We start from the raw sequence: 21262 nt of genomic DNA on the forward strand, positions 1-21262 counted from the left end.
TTGATCACATTCACATGGTCAATATGTGACATCACCTTAGCCCCGCCCCTTTGAACAGGAGATCACCTGTTTTCCTGCTGGTGGTCATAATTTTGCTGTTTGATTCATACTAATTTAGACCCGAGTCCAATGACAGAACAACATGATGCTGAATCCTTCTCTCAGCAATGGCTGGTGGCTGCAGCATGTTGCTGTAATAGAATGACGAATTCTAATCCCTTGAAGTTTACATACAGTTGGCTCTAAATCACACGTGCATCATACAATTTGTACCAAAAAAATTACTTTTGTTAACCTCTTTAGAGGTCAAAAGGTTATATTGAAATTTGACTCCAGGGCGCCCCCTAAATTATTCCAACAGTTATATCTCCATGATACATCATCTGATCTGCACCAGATTTTTTGTGCATCATCAGGGGGTTCTGCTTCACATATTGGTGTGGTAGTTTAATGACATCACGTAAGCCCCGCCCACTCAGAAAAAAAAGAAGATTATTGGATGGCTCCTCCAACATAAGATTGAAACTATATCCTCTAAATCTTGACAAACACACAAGATATGTTCTGAACCCTACAGGAAGTCCCCACCAATCCTGCGCCACAAAATAGGAAGTGACAATGACCCCTAGTCTGGAAAGTCAGATTTTAGCAAAACCTTTAAGAGTTGCCGCTGGGCTTGTGCTGAACTGAAATGAAGGTGATTTGGAAAATTTGCCAAATGCACCATCTAGTGGACAGGTTCAGGACAGACTTGAGCGCATCGACAATGCGACAGGGTGGTGCTGGAGTTCCTGCAGACTGTAGTATCTATTGTGAAGCACTTTGTGATTATTTAAGCTGTTTGAACAAATTTTTACAAAGAATGTTAGTCTAAAACCATATATTAGATGAAACACATGTAAAGTTAGATTTCCTCTGACTTAGAAAAGATTACTCTAAAACAAGAACCAAGACCCCCTACAACGATTCCTGCACGAAAATCCAGGATAAAGTGTTTTAGTGAATTTGGTGTTGAAGGTGTAGATGTGGATCAGTGTGTCTGAAGACACTGGAAAATATGTTATATTTATTGTGACAGTTTAGTAACGATGAATGATGACAATAACTAAACCTTGGGAGCTTAAAGTGAACACAAAGACATCCAAGAACCTGTCTTGTTATCAAATCCAAATCCAGGATAAAGAGGTTCAGTGAATTTGGTGTTGGCAGTGTAGATGTGGATCAGTGTATCTGAAGAGACTCTGTAGAAGGACAGAGTCCCAGCAGGACAGTCCACATACACCGCTACTCTGCCAGAGGGAGACGAGGAGTAGAAAGAGACGGGGATGAAAGCTTTTTCTCCATTGTGCCAAACAGTGTAACCATCATCAGAGCAGACTAGACTCCAGGACTGATCATTCAATCCAAACCAGGAATCGTCATTTACTCCTTTTCTATTGATTCCCCTGTAACTCACTGATACATAGACTTTCCCACCCCACTCAACCTCCCAGTAACAGCGACCAGTCAGACCATCAATACACAGCAGCTGATGGAGATCAAATCTGTCTGCATGATCAGGATACGGCTGCTCCTTTTCCACAAGTGTCACCTTCTTGTTTTTGTCAGAAAGTTTGAGGAATCTGTTTACAGTGTTTAGGTCGACTGTTGGTGGACAGGAATCTGAAGGACAGAACAAACACAATGCAGTTACTGATGTATAATTTTATGAATACACTGTCACAAAGGTGAACATCCATAAATGAGACAATTTCCTATGAATCAAAAATGCACTTACACTTCCTCAGACCTGGTGTCAACCATCTTTCTCCTCCAGGCTCCATGCTGTAAGAAAGGATGTGTTTTGATGATATGAGTATTTATCAAGATGCAAATATGGACACCCCAATTTAGACCTCATTGAGTATTTCTAAGAAATCTTCAGTCCATCTGTGGCTGCGGTTCTGTCACTATGTATAATAAGATAAGATAAGATTTATTGTCATTGTCATCAACAGATTACGAGATTGAGATTTGCTCGACTCGAGTTAAGATGCAGGTTATGTGTATGTTCATAATATACAAAGATAAAGAAATAAATAGTACAAAATGAGAAATACATAGACATCAGAAGATGGTTGCAGCGCCTGGAGGTGTCGCAACAGAATTTATATTTTTAACAAAGTGGTGTCAAGAGCAGAAGTTCTTATGCCTTTGAATTTTGTGCCATGATTGCCATCGGGTAAAAACTGTTTTTTAGGCGATTTGTCCTGGTTTTTATTGCTCTGTATCTCTTGCCTGATGGCAGCAGCTGGAAGAGACCAAGGCCAGGGTGTGAAGAGTCATTTAAAATGTCCAAAACTTTCTTGTGGAGCCTGGAAGTGTAAATCTGTTCCATAGTGGGGAGGGGGCAGCCTATGGTTCTCTCTGCTGCCCTAACAACCCTCTGGGAGAGCCTTCTTGTCCGCGGAAGATAATATTTTCCTGGTGCTACTAGTTTTGTTCAGAGTTGACAGTTTATTTGCCCCTCCTCCATTTTTTTGTTATTGCCCTCATTAACACAATGCATAAATAAAATAGATTGGGAAAAAAGTCCAAATTCCAACAATAGAATAACCCTAACATTTGTTAAAAATAAATAAATAAATTTAGATCAAACATATTCATGTGTTAGAATAGACTAGAGCTAATTGGGAGTGTTTAGATTTGTATTTTTAAGTCATATCAGTTATGATTGATAAATAAAAACATATCTTTCCACTTTGCGATTATGCACCATGGTGTGTGTTTTGAAGTTGAAGGGACATGAACTTAAAATTACCACTGTTCAACATTGTTTGCACTGATATGAGCAATTAATTATTTCTCTATCTTAGCTTGATTTCCCTTGATGCAGCATAAGTCCTTACTGATATAAACCAGCATTTCTTGGTCTGAGGCTAGTTGGGGGATCTGGGTTTACCTACCTACACTTATATTCACATTAATTTATCCAGATCACCCCCCCCCCCCTCCCCAAGGATTATTGTTCCTCAATAATCCTGAGTACATTATTCTGATTATCACTATGTGGCTGCAGAAAATATTTCCTTACTTGAGAGACTCCAGCCTGAAGCTTGGATTCTTCAGTATAGCTGCTAGACTCTCCATTCCTGCCTCTCTAGGATAATTGAAACTCAGGTCCAGCTCCTTCAGGTGAGACGGGTTCACAGTCAGAGCTGAGGCCAGAGCAGCACAGCCTTCGTCTCTGATCAGGCAGCCTGAAAGCCTGCAGACACAAACACACAACATTATTGGAACACTCACCTATATTCTCAATGTGAAGCACATTTTATAACTTGTTTTTAGCAGGAATAATTAGATGACATGCTAAGAAAAGTAGAGCATGTCTGTTAAGCAGCAGTCTGCAGAAGATTGTGTGTCTGTCCATATTGTCAGCTGAAGATGTTTACCACAACTTTTCCTTTTTGGAGTCACCATTGAAATTAGACATAGACAGACAAAGACAATGTCTAAACAAGTGAGACTTTAAGGCAGAAAAAATAACAGAGTTGGCCTGACCCAAAACAATTGTGGTTGTCTGAACTGCACCAGGCGGCTACATCATTCAACTGAGTGGCCTGTGCTGGGACTCGCCAATTTATTGAGTCCCATTCCACATGCTTCATGTTTTTATGGTGTCAATATGTTGCTTTTTACATGCAGATGTACTTTATGTAACCCCTCTCTGTGTCCAACATGTTTTTCCCTCATCTACCCTCATGTTATTATTTTTTCTCACTTAACAAAAGGCCATCTCCCTTGAGGGCTGCAGCCTCTGGCATCATAACGTATGTTGTTTGTTTGTCTTTTGTTATTCTTTGGATCGGCTGTACTGAAATGAATTTTGTTGTGCTTCTAAAGGGATAGATTATTTTGCTGACTCTTTAAACTTTCAGATAAAGTTCAACATCTGTATTGAAGTTTTGGTGACTGACTGAAGAGTTTTTCAGGAAGTTAGACATTATATTCGTGCTCTTATTTTGAAAAGGGTGAAGACCGTTTAAGGAGCAGTTCAATTTTCTCTCTTCACGTTCTCCACTTATAATGTGGTGCACCAAATATTTTTTCTATTCTCAAAATCCATCTGTGTAGTTCTACATTAAACACTAAAATCTACTGACACCCTGCATGCTTTGCTGTGGTAAATTGGACAAAATCAGCAACAGAGTTAGCAAAAATCCACAACTATAAAAGTGTAACCATGAGTGAAAGGTCTGTTCTAAAGAATCACATCTTGAAGTGCAACCATAGAGCTAGATGAGTAGTGAAAACTTTTGACTCTATTGAGTGACATGCTGTTGTAGCACATGCTGGGTCATTGTTTGGTGGGTATCAGCATCATTCAATTTATCAAATTAGGATTAGAGTTAGAGCAACAGTTAGTCAGCGATGCCCACCACTAGAAGCAGGTTTTCCTAAATAATCTCTGTATTTGATTGGGTTTTCAATCAGGTGCTCTGGAGCAGAAATACATCTAAAATATGCAGGGTAGTGGTCCCTGATGAAGTGGATTGAGAACATTTGCTCAAGAGGTTTTGCAATTCTTTCCAGAAAATGGAAAACACGTTTTAGACATGTTCATAAATTTGGCAAACGTGATAATAGAAGAATTTAAATGAATCTCACCTCAGAATTTTGAGTTCACAGTTAGGACTCATCAGTCCATTGCACAGCAGCTTCACTCCTGAATCTGTCAGGTCATTGTTACTCAGGTCCAGATCTCTGAGACTAGAGGATGTTGAGCTGAGCAATGAGGACATAGCTTCACAGCTTCTCTCTGAGAGGTTACACCCACTCAGTCTGAAAGGACAGAAGTAATACCAAGTAATTATGTGATTGTTTTATTTGTTACATATTTTTATGAATTCTTCTACATCTGTACTTACATAACTTTGCTAATGATTTTGACCATTGGCAGCAGCCTCAGTAAAGCATTCTCTGAAGCAGAGTATTTCTTCAGATCAAATGTCTCCAGACCTTTTTCTGATGAAAGTAGGATGAAGTGCAGAGCTGACCACTGAGCAGGAGACAGCTGGTGTGCTGAAAGACTTCCTGTATTTAAAGATTGTTGGATTTCCTCCATCAGAGACTGATCATTTAGTTCATTCAGGCAGTGGAACAGATTGATGCTTTTTTCAACACACAGATGATTATTCATCTTCTCCTTGATGTACTGGGCTGTGTCTTTATTAGTTACTAAACTTTCTTCTGTCTGTGCCACAAAGCCTCTTAAGTGACGCCTATTGGTCTCCAGTGAAAGACCAAGTAGAAAGCGGAGGAACAAGTCCAGGTGTCCATCTGGACTCTCTAGGGCCATGTCCACAGCACTCTTGTAAATGTTTGTCTCTGGAAATTCATGGCTTCTTTTTTCTAATTCCTTGGATTTCGTTTCACCTTTTGCCAGCAGATTGATTCCAGATTTGATGAAAGTCAGGTGAACATGAAGAGCAGCCAGAAACTCCTGAACACTCAGGTGGACGAAGCAGAAGACTTTGTTCTGGTACAGCCCTCTCTCTTCTCTGAAGATCTCCGTGAACACTCCTGAGCACACTGATGCTGCTCTGATATCGATGCCACACTCAATCAGGTCTGATTCATAGAAGATCAGGTTTCCTTTCATCAGCTGTTCATAAGCCATTTTTCCCAACGACTCAATCATTTTCCGGCTCTCTGCGCTCCAGTGTGAATCTGTCTCACACTGAAGACCATCATACTTGATGACCTTCAGTTTGTTCTGCACTACCAAGAAGTGAATGTACATCTCAGTCAGGGTCTTTGGCAGCTCTTTGTCTTTCTTGTTCAACATGTCTTCCACAACTGTAGCAGTGATCCAGCAGAAGATTGGGATGTGGCACATGATGTGGAGGGTTCTTGATTTCTTTATGTGGTAGATTACCATTCTGGCCTCCTTCTTATATTTAAATCTTTTGATGAAGTACTCATCTTTCTGTGGGTCAGTGAATCCTCTAATCTCTGTCATCTTGCCAACAAACTCAGGAGGGATCCGACTGGCTGCTGCAGGCCGTGTGGTTATCCAGAGGTGAGCTTTGGGAAGCAGGTTCCCTCTGATGAGGTTTGTCAGAAGAACATCTACTGAGGTGGACTTTCTTACATCTGTCAGGATCTCATTGTTGTTGAAGTCCAGTGGAAGTCGACTCTCATCCAAACCATCAAAGATGAACACAACCTTTAACTCTTCAAATGTGGAGATTCCTCTGGTTTCACTAAAAAAGTGGTGAACAAGCTCCACCAAGCTGAATTGCTGGTCTTTTAACAGATTCAACTCTCTGAATGTGAATGGAAACGTGAACTGGATGTCCTGGTTGGCTTGGTCTTCTGCCCAGTCCAGAGTGAACTTCTGTGCCAGGACTGTTTTCCCAATGCCAGCCACTCCCTTTGTCATCACTGCTCTGATTGGTTCATCTCTATCAGGTGAATGTTTAAATATGTCTTCATGTCTAATTGTTGTTTCTGGTCTGTCTGGTTTCCAGGACACTGATTCAATCTGTCTGACCTCATGTTCCTTATTGACATCTCCAGAGTCTCCTTCTGTGATGTAGAGCTCTGTGTAAATCTGATTTAGAAATGTTTGATTTCCTGATTTAGCGATTCCTTCAAACACAAACTGGAGCTTCTTCTTTAGGTTAGACTTTAGTGTTTGTTGACATGTGATGAATGACTCTAAAAGATAAAGAAAAAATGATAATTTAAGAGTGCTTGGCTTTAATGCATCACACTTAAAAAGCATTTGTCCTTGACACTGAGTTCAAGAAAAATAATCTGCAAATGCCAAAAGTATTATTCATAAAATATAATTAACTTCCCTACCGTGCATTGTTGCAGACAAACAAAGCACTCTAAAATATCAGCTAGCCTACTATTTATATGCATGATGCTCAGATCAGACATCATCCCTGATTATGACTCAAGTAAGAAATCGTGTCTTGGCAGAGATAAATTAGCTTAGGACACACCATTTTAATTTTGTGGTGCTTTTGCATTGTTGACACTTAAATGTTTCAGGCAGGTATCTATAAGCAAAACCTTTACTGAAGTTTTTGGCTGTTATTTTCCTGATGATCAAGTTGTGCCCTAAGATGGTTATTTTGATCTAAATTGCTAGTGTTAATAATTGTCCTAACCCGTAGTTTCCCAAAGTAAAGTGCTCAACAGAAACAGTGTTTATATCCAACTGTTTATTCTATGACACCAAGCTGAAAATACATGACAAGCACCTCACATTTTGAAGACTGCCTGACAGAAGAGATTCGAAAATATTAGAAACTTGTATAAGGTCCACTATGTCAAAAGAAATACTTCTAAGGCTAATTAATCTTTGAAGCAAATTAAACTAGTGTCAACTACCGTAAGTATTCTCAAATAATCAGTGTTTAACTATCTTTACTTCAAGCATTTTAAAAATGTTGGTAGATTTATTATTTCTGTAGAAAAATAACTCTTACTGCTCTGCAGAAGATCAGCTAGGTCATCCCGACTCATCATTCTCAAGAAGTCAACAGTGATCTTTAAAAATGCCTCTCTACTGCTCCTGCTGCTGCTCTGCTTTTCATCCTTATTTCCAGACACCCTTTCATCCTCTTCCAGACCCTCAGAACATTCTGGGTAATCTGAACACAAGACCTTTTGGATTTCCTTTAGCTCATACTTCACAAACATCACAATCTTTTTCTCCAGTTCCTGAAACAAAATAAGATATAAATAACCCATCTGATAACATCTGACAATCAAGTGATCTATAAAGTGCATCACAGAACCAAAAAAAGAAATTAAAATGTAGTATCTGTGGTATACAGACCATAAATATGGAGCCCAGCTGAATTTGATGCTCAGGGCGAGGTTGACCAACGTCAGAGATCTGGTCAAGTCTAAGGAGAAATCACTGAGAATTAGCTTCCAAAGATTCCAGGACAAACTGAGTAGAAGTCACTAACACCTATATATGCTCATGAGTCCTCCATAAGACAACTGTCATATAGCTAACTGTATTTAGAAGTTTAGTCAACAGATGTATTTACATTTAATTTCTTAAGATGTTAGATAAGAGAAACAAAACTGTACTTTCAAACATGGAAACTCCCAAGAGTAATAAGTAGCTAATGAGCCTGATAGCATGGGTCTAAACAGGACACTTTCAGCTGACATGTTTCTGACAGGACTTCTGCTGTTTTTAAATATTTCTGTGTGCCAGTTGTGCAGTCTGCACATAGAAATATTTAAAATGGATGCTCACATTGAGCATGAATGACACTTGTATTAATTTATTACAACATATATGTTTTTCATAAAACCCTATGAAGGAACTTTGTGGGGGGAATCTTTGGGCACAGAACATTTCTTTTTCATTTGTTTTACCTTCCATATCCTTTTAACTCTATGATGGTTTTTTGGTGATGGATTTGTAAGACATTGGTTTGATAATAAAATACAATTATATAATTTTCCACTTCTAAGAACAAGAATTTTGAAAGAACATGAAACAATTTACATGAAGTTCACCTTTTTGCATCTGAAGGTTGGTCAAGATTAAAACGAATAATGGCATCTTTTGAGTGGCTGCTCTTGAAGGACAGACAAGTTGGTTCGGGTTCTTGTTTCTGTTGTTTCCTGTGGGTGAGAATGTAAATACCAGTCAGACACCTGTCACATTTCCTGTCAGAAACAAACGTCTTGAGTTAATTAATATAATTAAGAATGATATCTATAATTTTAATTTTAATCTTCCTGAGGTAAAAATAATAGTGACCATACACACCATTTCCATATGGACAAAATAATGCATGTAATGTCTATGAAGAGATATGAATTCTTACCTCTTGCCCTCTTGTTCCTTGCATAAAGTTGTTTCAGAGCAAGGAACTTCCTCTTCTTTGCCATTAGATGCCTCCATGTTTTCAAATTCACGTCAACATCAACTTAGCCGTACATTCCACCTAAAACACAGAAAAACACAGATTGGTCAGCTGGACAAAGCAGGCAGCACTGTGAGGATCATGTTCTTTTGATTTCTCCAGGGCATTTAACACAATTCAGTCGATTCTTCATTCAATTAAATTAAGTTGTCATAAAATTTCCTCAAGCAAGAGTAGCCAAATTACTGTATAATGTTACGCAAGTGAAAATAAAAAGTGGTGTAAAACTATATTTGCCCAAAAAGTTATGAAACTAGTTACCACTTCTGGTACCAATGTACAATTTTTTTTAAAGTGTTTCTGTCATAAACTGTGGCATGAGGTAGTGAGGGAGCAGGCAGTAGACCCAGGACGAAATGAATAAATGTGACATAATGAGGAACAATCCTAAAAAACAGTCCAAAAAGCCAGGCAGCACTGCTGAGCAGAAGACCAGGGCTCAACATAGGTAGCAACTGGACAGAAGACGACAGACTGAAGAGCACATACGACTCAGACCCGACAAAGACACAGAGACTGAAGAACACATATGACTCAGACCCGACAAAGACACAGAGACTGAAGAACACATACGACTCAGACTCGACAAAGACACAGAGACTGAAGAACACATATGACTCAGACCCGACAAAGACACAGAGACTGAAGAACACATACGACTCAGACTCGACAAAGACACAGGTGACATTAAATACACAGGAGGTAATCAGGGAATGAGACACACCTGGGAACAATCAAGGGGAAGACAGGACAACACGGAGACTTGGAAGACAAAGGAACTAAAATCAACACAGAGAAAAACCCAAATCCTTACAGTTTCAATATTGGTAGTTGTACAACACAACCAACAACAAATAAGTTAGAAAAATGCCCTTGGAAAATTGTGTAAGGAAATAATGAATAAAGTCTTTAACCATTCTCTTAACATTTGCTTTCATTTTTTCATGGATGCATCAGTTTGTGCCTTCATTCAACAACGATGTGTGATGTAAACATTCAAACAATAATGATGGATTATAGAAGATGTCTGACCTGTTTGTTGTAGGTCATTAATGACAAAGAGTTTTGTATGGAGGTACTTTTGATGCAAAAATATTTGTGCTTTGTAACTGAAGCTGAAGTCAGAGAGAAAAGATTTTTAGAAGTTTTGTAATTGTAGATTTTCACTTCAAAAATACTTTATTGACTAAATAGTCATTATTATTATTACATCTAAAAGAATTGACTGGCACCGTGATCTCATTTCCACTAGAAATGTCCATCAAAGTAGCTTCAAAGGAAATTGAAACTCAAAGTAAGTTTAAGAATTTTAAAGGAAATACTTCCATGAATAATCCAATATCAAACTACTCTTCAAAAATATTAATTTACTTTAGTGTCAATAAATAAAACAATTGTTTTTGTTCTGCATAAATCAGCCAATACAAAATCCAAACTGACTTTAATTCCCTGCTTGGTTTATACTGAATGTAAATAACTTGAATAAAGTTAATTACAAAAATAAACCTGTAAAAGACGAGGTAAGCTCATAAAATAGGCTTTTGTCTTACCTTAGACATTCCTGCACCACAAGAAAATGAAATGTGAAGAAGTGAAATCTAAACACTTAGGAAGTAGGGAGCAGTGCTGAGGTGGTGACAGTCTACTCCTCCCTCCTCCCTTTTAGGGAGGGATTTTATTTAGTACCGTTTATTGTTTCTAAGTGGACCAGAACCTGCAAAACGATAGTGCAGGTCCAGTCCGTTTAACGCAACGGCTCAACAGGTGTTAAATGCACTGGAGAAATCAAAGTACACGATCCTCACTGTGCTGCTGCTGCTTTATCCAGATGACAGTGGGTTTGTTGAAGAGTCTTTAACTCCAATTCCACAGCATATGCAACTTGCAGGGGGTCTTGATATGTGATCGTCTGCTAACTCAGTTGGGCCAACAGGACTCTCTCCAGGACCTTCATGATTTGGGATGTCAGGGCAACAGGTTTATAGTCGCTGATGACTGATGAGAGAGTTTTCTTTGGTACCACAACAACCAATTCCTGTTCTAGAGAAATTTGTGAGGCAGCTACAGAGATGGCCCAAGGTATAAGCAAGCAAAGCCTCTGCTTAGAACACAAATGCTTAAATTTCGTGGTGGTAATGTTCTGAATAGAAACAAAGTCCCTCATCAAATTATGCCTGAACCCCTTTACAACCCTGGATATTGCTCTGGGTACAGCTGATGTTGACCACAGTTAAACATCACATCTTAGTGAGCTAACCTGTTTTTCTGCTTTGTCTACTGTTTATTTTGGTACTCTGTTGATATTGTCTTAATTTACACTGTTTTGTAATGTACATATCAAACATAAATGAAAAAGTAATACATTGATTTTACCAATTCAGAGGTAAATGAATAATTAATTTGCACTGCTGCATTTGGAAATCCATTTAACTTTAAAGTATTAACTGCAAAGAAACTCAGCTGTTTGCAGCAGTTGTGCTAATGGCAGAGAAACAACCTAAAGTTACAGGAAAACCATTTATTGGTTGTTTTTTTTACCTAGTTGTGTATTTTTGCAGATAACAGGACAACCACAGGGAGAAGGCAGAGGGGTTCATCATTTCTCCATAATATCTTTGTCATATATTACACTGTCACAACATGGTGACAGTGTTAACAAATATGTTAAAAACATATTTTTATAAATGTTGCCTACTTCAGTTTTAAGCCATGTTATCATTTTGTGGCACTGTGCATAGTGAGGTCAGAACATTAAAGCTTATTTATTTAGATTTTAGACCATTAGATATAGTGCACAACTTTGTGGATTATTTAAAATCAATAGGCAGAAACCCTGATGAGTCACTCGTAGAGGACTCATTTCTGGATTCCCAATTTCTTTTGTGTTAACAGTCATCTGCAGGTTTGTTGCTGTAAATAAAGTTATGTGCTGTGGGTGCTGTCTTCCTGTTTTCAAGGACACAATTGTAATAGAAGAAATAACTTTAACAAGAGTCTAGATGAGAAGAAATAAGAAGTTTATTAAAACTTTGCAAGTTGAGAACAGAAATACAGAGTCGTAGGATCTGGCTTCCTTTTATAGGTTCTGGTCAGAGAAGAGAGACTTGATTGGACAATAGGTGTAAATCCCTGATTGTGATGTACCAACAATTCTGTGGAGCCAAACACAGATGGTCTGGCTATTTGTCTATTGTTAAAGAAATGAGGTTGTTCACTGATGCTAAAGAGGGCAGATAAGTTCTACTTTGGAGAAGTAACACTTAGATAATCTCCAGGATCAAGAAGCTCCTGCTGTTATACGGCACTGTAGAGGCCTAAAGGAAAGCAGCTTGACCAATCTCATGATGAGATCATGCAGACACAATCTAACGCACAAGAGGGTTGAGGGGCACATAAAATTTTCCATCACAACAGTGAAGAGAGAAGTTAAAGGCCGTCACCTCACCTCTGAGCTTTTCTCTGGTTAGCAAGAAGTCTACTATATTGTGAATGTGAATTTCTTTGTCTTATAAGGTATGTGAAATAACCCCAACTTCATTTATTATTGATATTTCAAACTCTTCAAATCTGGAGATCCCTTTGGTTTCTCTAATAAAATGGTGAACAAGCTCCACCAAGCTGAACTGCTGGTCTTTTAACAGATTCAACTCTCTGGAATGTGAATGGAAACGTGAACTGGATGTCCTGGTTGGTTTGGTCTTCTGCCCAGTCCAGAGTGAACTTCTGTGCCAGGACTGTTTTCCCAATGCCAGCCACTCCCTTTGTCATCACTGCTCTGATTGGTTCACCTCTTTTAGGTAAGGGTTTAAATATGTCTTTGTGTCTAATTGTTGTTTCTGGTCTGTCTGGTTTCCAGGACACTGATTCAATCTGTCTGACCTCATGTTCCTTATTGACATCTCCAGAGTCTCCTTCTGTGATGTAGAGCTCTGTGTAAATCTGATTTAGAAATGTTTGATTTCCTGATTCAGCAATTCCTTCAAACACAAACTGGAGTTTCTTCTTCAGGTTAGACTTTAGTGTTTGTTGACATGTGATGAATGACTCTAAAAGATAACAAAGATAAAATTATAATTTAAGATTGATTTAGTGCTTTGCTTTAATGCATCACACTTAAAAAGCATTTGTCCTTGACACTGAATTAAAAAAAAAAAATCTGCAAATACCAAAAGTATTGCCAGCTGCCACAAGCTGCTACAAGCTACTGCTGCTGTTGTGGGGAATGTCTGCGGCAGCTGCTACTAGTAGCTGCCACAGTTTTCAAAAAACTTGTTGGTTATATTATATTGCCTGTTAGTAAATAATTACATTTGAAATGATGATGTTATAGGTTATTTAACCATGTGGGACTTGTAATATTTTGACTGAATTTACTTGACAGAAAGTGGCCGTTCCAGTGACTAGTGGCAGCTGTATGTTTGTATGTAAATATCTATTGTTGTTTAACTGATTTGATCAAAATAGACATTCATGTTGAATCTGCCACAGCTGACAGTCAAAATATTTCAGGTCTTCCATGGTTTTATAACCAATGACATCATCATTTCAAACAATAATAATTAAGAACAATAAAATAACTAATAAGTTTTCTAAAAACTGACATCAGAATTCCCCAAAGCAGCGGCAGCAGCCATGACACCCCTAGTGGCCAAGAAGTGCCACTACTAGCTGCCACTGCTAATGAATTGAGATTCCTGTCTGTCAATAGAGTTTGGGATCAAATGACTTATTTATGTAATGTGTCACCCATATAGGAGGAAACCGCTACAGATCCCAGGGTTGCAGCAATTCCTTTGTGAGGTCAAACAGTTCCCTCTTCCACAAAGTTTATTCTCGACTTGAATACATTTGTGAGCCAGCAACAATAGTTTACCCTGTAATTCCTTTATGTTGGGTCCACTGACCTCTAGGGGTCCTCATCCTGGAGAACAGCCTTTGCTCCTTTTCATTCACAGGCCTGATGTCACACCTGGAGTCACTTCCCCTCATCAGTGGACTGCAGAAAAGCTTCAGCCATCCAGTGCTGCGGCCCGTTGTCACCCCCCCCCCCCCCCCCACGTTCTTTCTTTGGTGACATTGTTGACTCTTAACTGAGCGCTCAGTGTCGTTGTAAATTCACTTTTGGTTCATTTTTGGCATTTGAACTTCTGTATGGTACAATGCTTGGATGGGGAGTCTGGTAGAGGTTCTGTGCCATTTACTTTTGACTAATTTCTTCCTTGTTTTGTGGCAGGCAAGAGAGTTTAGTAATCGTAGTCTTTGAGTCTTTCAGTTTTGGTTTAGACAGGAGTAGTTTTGTTTTTTGAGCTATAACGGGATGTGTTTGTGTTTGTTTTAGATTTTGAAACCCTGAAGTCTTTTTACCACCATTATAGCACATATTTTAATATGTGCCATAATGTTTATGCTACAAATTTTAGCTTCTTTCTTTTGATCGCTTTTGACTTTTCTGTCATAAAAAACAAGTGTGACTTGAAAGGAGAACAAAGACACAGAATGGAGCTTATGAAAAACAATAAATGTGAATGACAACAGAACTTGGAATGAATGTATGATTATGAGCTTTTATTAAAGCAAAGCAAATAACAAAGCAACATGCTGCACAGCTTTGGAAACATCTTTAGCAAAACAATCATTTAAACACAAAAAGTTGTTCACAGCACTCAGAAAACATTTCATTATTTGGCTGTAAAATATAAAACTTTATTGTTATGATTGTTACTTCATATATATTTATCAGGGATGCAAAAGTATATCAAGTATTTCCCATGTATACGATCTATGTGATTCAGAGACGTAGATAAATTTAAGTCACATTTCTGTTGTCCCATGTAAATAGCTGGATGTCATGGTAACTTGATGCTCTGGACAAATGGACTAATAATTTAATGGCAACTCTAATTAGGTAAGAAAGAATAACTTCTCAATTCAAGATTACAACCAAAACTCCCAGATGTTTTACAAAACAAATTAGTTTTTGAGTTCTCAGGTCTCAAAATCAAACCACCAACAAAGGTTCTCACCGCTGAAATATTAAAAACTAAATTGTACACTGTCTTTCACTGATTGTGTGATTTCTCTGATGTATTTCTAAAATAAACTCATCTAAACGTAACTCAAAGCATTTAAAGGCTGAACTAAAGCTGGATATGGAGAGATGCAGCAAAGCAAAACAGCATTTTTGCCAAACCTAGACGTCTCTGGTTTCCAAAGTCAAACCACAGATTAGTTTATGACCTGCAGGTTTGAGCGTTGCCGTTTGGCCCACTGTCTTGGCTGCTTTGAAAGTGAACAGGAAGGCAGAGATTGTTGACTATGTCACAAGCGACAGTCACATATCTAGATTGGCTAAGATGAGTAACGCTGCAATCATCTGTATTGACATTGAGATCATGCAGCCAAACTTTCTTTTTACTGGTGCACAAGTTCATCTCTTTAACCATCCCTTTGCCGTTGCAGATGTTCACATAAAAATGTCCAGCTCCTACATCAACGAAGGACTGCGTACGTCTGCGACAGAGTTTGTTTCTTTGCAGGTAACTGAAAAAGCAAAATGTCAAAACCTGTTATTATATTACTTTTAACAAAAACAGCAAGTTAACAAAGCAAATATTTTTTATAGAAATATTCTAACTCTTGTGCCTGAATTTATTTGCAATTGTTATTTGATTTACAATCAAATAAAATCTACATACAGTTGCTGGCGACTAGGTGCTTTTGTATAGACATACATGTTGTGCTATAATATCTTTATGTGTGGAATCAACAGGTATTATTATTATTATGCATACGACATTAAGACTGTGTGGTGATTTGAGCAGAAAGTAACAAGTAACTAAGTAATATTGAATATCAGTTAGAAACTGCATTTTAAGTAGCAGTGCTGCATCTATTAGCAATATGATTTTTCTTTCTGTCTTATGGAACTATATATTTTAGCTCTTTGGTACAAGAGTTAGTGAAATTAGGATCTAACATGACAATCATGCCTGAGCAAGCAGCCCTCAGTAGTTATGGCAAGTTGATGTATATTCTATGTGGTTTTTGTTTTACTTTATTTTGAAAATGTTCTTTTACTTATTTACATATATCACCAGTTTCATACTGTTGGTATGTTTGCCTTGGCTGTTGGGTATTTCATGAAGCACAAGGGAATTAGCCTGTTAGCTTGGATAATTGTGAGCTGCATGTTTTGTAGTTTCCTTTCTTGCTAGTAGAGCAGCCCAGTGTTTCAGTGAAGCATCACTAAATACATTAAAGCAAATTGTACACCGGTGGTGTGTCCAATAACTGAATCCCATCAAATTGGGATGATAAATGGGTTTTATTTTATCCAGAGTAACTTACGATTTCCATTGAACGTCTGAGGAAGTGTCAAAATGCTCCTGCAGAACGTGGTTTTGAATAAATCTTTCATAGATCTTTTCATCAGAAATCCTGCTACAAGGAGAAAGATTGGAGGCTGCGTCCCCTCCAACCACCAGGACAAGGACAGTGATCAGAAGAGCATTCATCTTTCTAAAATGACAATAAAAAATATATATTACTGAAATACTTTTTGTCAGGAAATTGACATAAAAATCTTAAATGAGTTTATTCACTCTTTCATTAACAAAAAGCTCTTTTAGACAACAAATAGCTACTTTGTGAGTTTTTAAAACATTGCAGTGTATTTGAACTAATTAAACCGTCTCATATGTGATATGAGACAGACTAACAGGTTAAATATGAAGTTACAGAAAAATGACAGAATGGTTTTTAAGTGTGGAAAGTGTTGCATTTGAACTCTAATACAAATAATCTCGTTAACAACTATTAATGAGTTGAAAGAAAGCTGCTCCACCAGAGAGCAATGTGAATTTAAGGCCATTTGTTCTCCATAGATGTTTCTGTTAGAGAACAGCAGTGAACAAACAGCTTCATAAAGATCATAAGTAATAAGTGAGCTGGGTAAATTACAAAATGATATGCAAATCAAAGATTAACCCTTTTTTCTCATCTGTGCTTTTCATGTCCTTCTGCTAATATTCCATCTCAATGTTTATTAATAAGCCATCACACAGAATAAATGATTATTTTTACTTCTAAGAGGAGAGAAATATAACAATGTGCTCCATGCATTTCGATAGCTTGTACAATTTGATTTCATTTTTGCCTCTCACAAGATGGTGGCTTGAAGCCAAAAGAAATTCTATATTTCCTGAATCTTGAATTGAATTTATTTATCCAAACTGTCAAGTCGGTTAAGTCCAGCCTATAAATTATCTGGTTAATTTTCCAGAATTTATTTTTAGTTGTTGATTAGTTTCTCTGCTTTGGGATTGAATATAAATATGCTGTTTGAGATGGAAATAAAATCTGGCTTGAAACAAACCTCAATATTTTTTTAATGTAAAATTAACCGTGTTAACTTTTTTTTGTTAAAATGTTTCATTGTATATGGAAAGTGAATGTAATTGTCCTGTTTCGGGACTTTTACAGAAGTTTTTGTTCATGTGAAGTGATAAATTTGAAGTTATGTCAGATTAAATCATAATTAGCTTTTCGGGCCCAGATACATTATGATATTATGCTCTTTATTTAAAAAAACAAAGCAGCAAAACAAAGGAAAGGTAATATAAATTCCATAAAAACACATTCTACTAATTGACCAAATTCTTAACATTTGGTTGTTGCTCACTTCAGACCAGTGGGTCTCTGTGAATGAAGACGACCTGCTTCACCTGAAAGTGGAGTTCTTCTCTAGAAAACTGCAAATATTTCTTCTCTTTTATACTTTGGCTTGACTGTGACCAACAACCAATCAAACCATTTTAATCTAGTTTACGCTGCAACGCCTGTCAAGGTGACACAAGTGACAAAGTACTTCTGTTTCGTGGAAACCCTGGAGATAATTTCACCTCAGGTGAGCCACAACATGAGTGTTGGGAAACATTGTATGTGTCAAGTGTGTCAAGTTCTTTTCTAATCTGTGCAGCTTCCCCACTTGAAAAGGGACAGATAAATCGATGCAGACTTTCATCAGGACCAAGCAGTTTTCTTCATTTTATCCTCCACTTATTTAATGTGTGTCAGGACATGTTCACAATTGGACCAGAAGCAGGTAAAAACCTTTAAACAAACCCAAAAGAAGAAAAATAAATAATTACTAATCTGTATGTAAGTTTACATAAATTAATTTCACTCAAATTATATAAACAATACCAAGCAAACCACTTTGAATCAAACCCACAAAGTAAAGTTAAATGAACAAGTAACTAAACTTAAGCTCCTTAATTTTAAAGTACATTTCAAATTCATATTTACAATTACATAATGTTGACATTTATTTAAATATACAAATGTCTACTTTTCAATATTAGTCATATTTATTTTATAAATATAAATAGCTTCAAGTTGTTATTCTTCTTAATATAATGCTAAATTAATTAATAGTTGAACTTAACACCCAAATCCACTATTTAACAACACAACAATCAGTTCGATCATAAAAATATATCAACGTCACAAACCGCCGCTTCGGTTCAGACGTTGCGGTTAATGGGTGTTATTTGGCCGGTAAAGCTGGAGGAAACCTTGCAGTTTGATCTCATAAACAATACAGCTCGTTTCTTACCGGCTGCCTCTCCACCCGTCTACAGATTCATCCAGGTCTGCACAAGTCAACTGTGATCAAACGAGTCCCCAAACTCCCCTCCTCTTTGTTTGGCTTCCTTTTCCGCTTTCTTTTCATTGCCCGTCCCTCTTTAGGTCCGTGAGCGAGCACACAGCGAGCGCATGTCTTTTTTTTTCTTTTCTTTTTCTCATTTGACTTCACACAGTGTTTGCAGCATCTGTTGCGTAAGAAAACACAAGTTCCTTCACTGGCTGTTGTGGCTGTGTGGTACAAAATTTTGATCAAATCTTTTAATTAGTCCCAAGCAATTAAAAATGTATTGTCCTTATAAAAATGATCATTGTGGCTTTATTTTTTTTTTTTTTTGCTGAATTGCAACATGGACATATGGATGGATTCTGCATATACGATCAGTCTATACAGGCTTTAGGGAAATACAGACAAAAAAACAATTTGTGGTGTTGTGGTGGCGTAGGGCAGTGGTTCTCAAATGGGGGTACGTGTACCCCTGGGGGTACGCGGAGGTACTGCAGGGGGTACGTGAAGCTTTTCAAAATATCTTTAAAAAATCAGTAGGCTCCTCATAATAAGTCTTGGGAAAAATTAGTTTGTAAAAAGTTCGATAAAATATAAATGTGTGTTCATGCACTGAATTATTATTTATGTATATATTTAATTTTGTACCATTACAGAGACCAATATAAATTAGCAGCGTTTTGCATATTTCAGTTTTGACTGGTTTTATACCTTCCTGGTGGTCACCGTCTTCTATTTTTCTTTTTTGTTTAACCATGCAATGTTTGCAATATGGATGTATTTGTCAGGTTCACTGATATAAGTTGTTTGGCTTTAATAAATCAGACAGTGATTTTACAGCACTGTACCTCTTTTTTATTCCAAAAATGTTTTGCCCGTGTCAGGGGGTACTTGACTAAAACTATATTTTTAAGGGGGTACATCACTGAAAAAAGTTTGAGAACCACTGGCGTAGGGGATAGCGCAACTCACGTTTGACGGCCTTGAGTTCTCTACGCCGCCGTCGCAGGTTCAATTCCCGGACCTGACGATATTTGCCGCGTGTCTTCCCCCCTCTTCTTGCCCCTTTCCTGTCAGCCTACTTTCATATAAGGGACACTAGAGCCCACAAAGACCCCCTGGAGGGAATTAAATAAACAACTTTTACTCACATGGAAATAATGACAAAAATACAGATTCAGAACGATAGAAATGAAAGTTCCCCGTTTTTATCTAGATTAAATGTATCGAACCAACACTGCATACAGTCACATCTAATAAATTAGAACGTGGTTCCAGTGAGTCAAATTTTGTCACATTAAAAGAACCATTTGAAAATATCAACCTTTAAACAAGTAATCAACATTGAGCTCACATTTGTTATTAAACATGTTTGTTTTTAAATCTGATTGATGTTGTATCCTAATCTTAAATGTCAAGTTTTCATTAACTATAAGTAGAAAATCATCAAAATGAACATACGGTCAACATGATGTTTCATTTTATTAATATAATTAACTGAAATACAGTAAATGGGATTTTCAATGATTTCTGAATTATAGAATATGGCTATAGATGTCATCCACAGTATCATGCACATAACTTTCAAACCTTCTTTGACTTTACAATCTTTGATGGTGTTTACTGGGATTTACCGTGAAAAACTAATCATACCTTAACATTTTCCCTTGAGTAACATTTTCTTTGTTATAATTATTTTGAGTTTTTATTACTTTCACCTTTACTATTGACAAAATTGCGGGAAATAGTAAATAAAATGTATTCTTTGTGTGAAAACATCCTGTACGTAACTCATCTGTGTGAGTTTTGTTCGATTGGCGGCTTGACGTTCTATGATCTAAATGTCACTGAGCTGTGAAGCAGCTTGTCAAGGAAATCAAGATCATCCCACTTCCTCATGCTGGAGATTTAAGTTTAACAGTAATAATAAATAAAGTTACATTAAAATTAATCACACAAGTGACATCTAGGCCCAACAGTAGACTTAAACATCAATAAAATAAATCTGGTTGTGTGTGTTGTTTTTGTCTCCTGCAAACTGATTTAATTCTACGTATTTTTTCTATCTAATCATAAGGAATCATAGTCAGACAGAAAGAGTCATGAGACAAGAAGAGCAGGTTTCCTGGAAAAAGTGTCATGTTGAGTCTATATTTCTAGCCCACATGCAGAACACGACACAGGAGAGCAATATATAGTGCAAGTGAATTTATTACAACAGCAATGATAGAATGCACTGAAGATAACGGGTCTATCCAGGGGGGAAAAGGCTCACGGAGTGGTCGGCACACTATAAAGAACACAGCTAGAAGACAGTGAGTTCACAGGGTATAGGAGACGGGAGTGATGACAGTAAATTGGAATAATCTTACTTGTTGAACAGGAGTTTGTAGATTTGGAGGGATAACTGCAGTGCTCGGGGTCCTTGTTTCCTTGTGGTCCAGGAGGAACAGCGCTTAGCCACAGAGATCCAGAAGGCTGCGAGGAGTACTGACTTTAATTCCCTGCTTGGTTTATACTGAATGTAAATAACTTGAATAAAGTTAATTACAAAAATAAACCTGTAAAAGACGAGGTAAGCTCATAAAATAGGCTTTTGTCCTACCTTAGACGTTCCTGCACCACAAGAAAATGAAATGTGAAGAAGTGAAATCTAAAC

General features: G+C 37.4%; 1 protein-coding gene across 1 annotated transcript; it reads right to left on the bottom strand.

Annotated features, from left to right (window-relative positions):
* Positions 1-921: 921 nt before the first annotated feature.
* LOC114157319 (NACHT, LRR and PYD domains-containing protein 5-like) lies at positions 922-21262 on the bottom strand. The gene is made up of 10 exons (XM_028038204.1): positions 21209-21262; positions 8853-8972; positions 8539-8646; positions 7838-7907; positions 7485-7719; positions 4908-6702; positions 4648-4821; positions 3074-3247; positions 1778-1824; positions 922-1662 (listed from the first exon to the last, which is right to left on the bottom strand). The coding sequence occupies exons 2-10, from the start codon at positions 8927-8929 to the stop codon at positions 1121-1123; spliced, it is 3222 nt and encodes a 1073-aa protein (XP_027894005.1). The 5' UTR covers positions 8930-8972; positions 21209-21262; the 3' UTR covers positions 922-1120.

Source organism: Xiphophorus couchianus, chromosome 14, assembly GCF_001444195.1.
Source record: "Xiphophorus couchianus chromosome 14, X_couchianus-1.0, whole genome shotgun sequence".
NCBI classification, from domain to species: domain Eukaryota; kingdom Metazoa; phylum Chordata; class Actinopteri; order Cyprinodontiformes; family Poeciliidae; genus Xiphophorus; species Xiphophorus couchianus.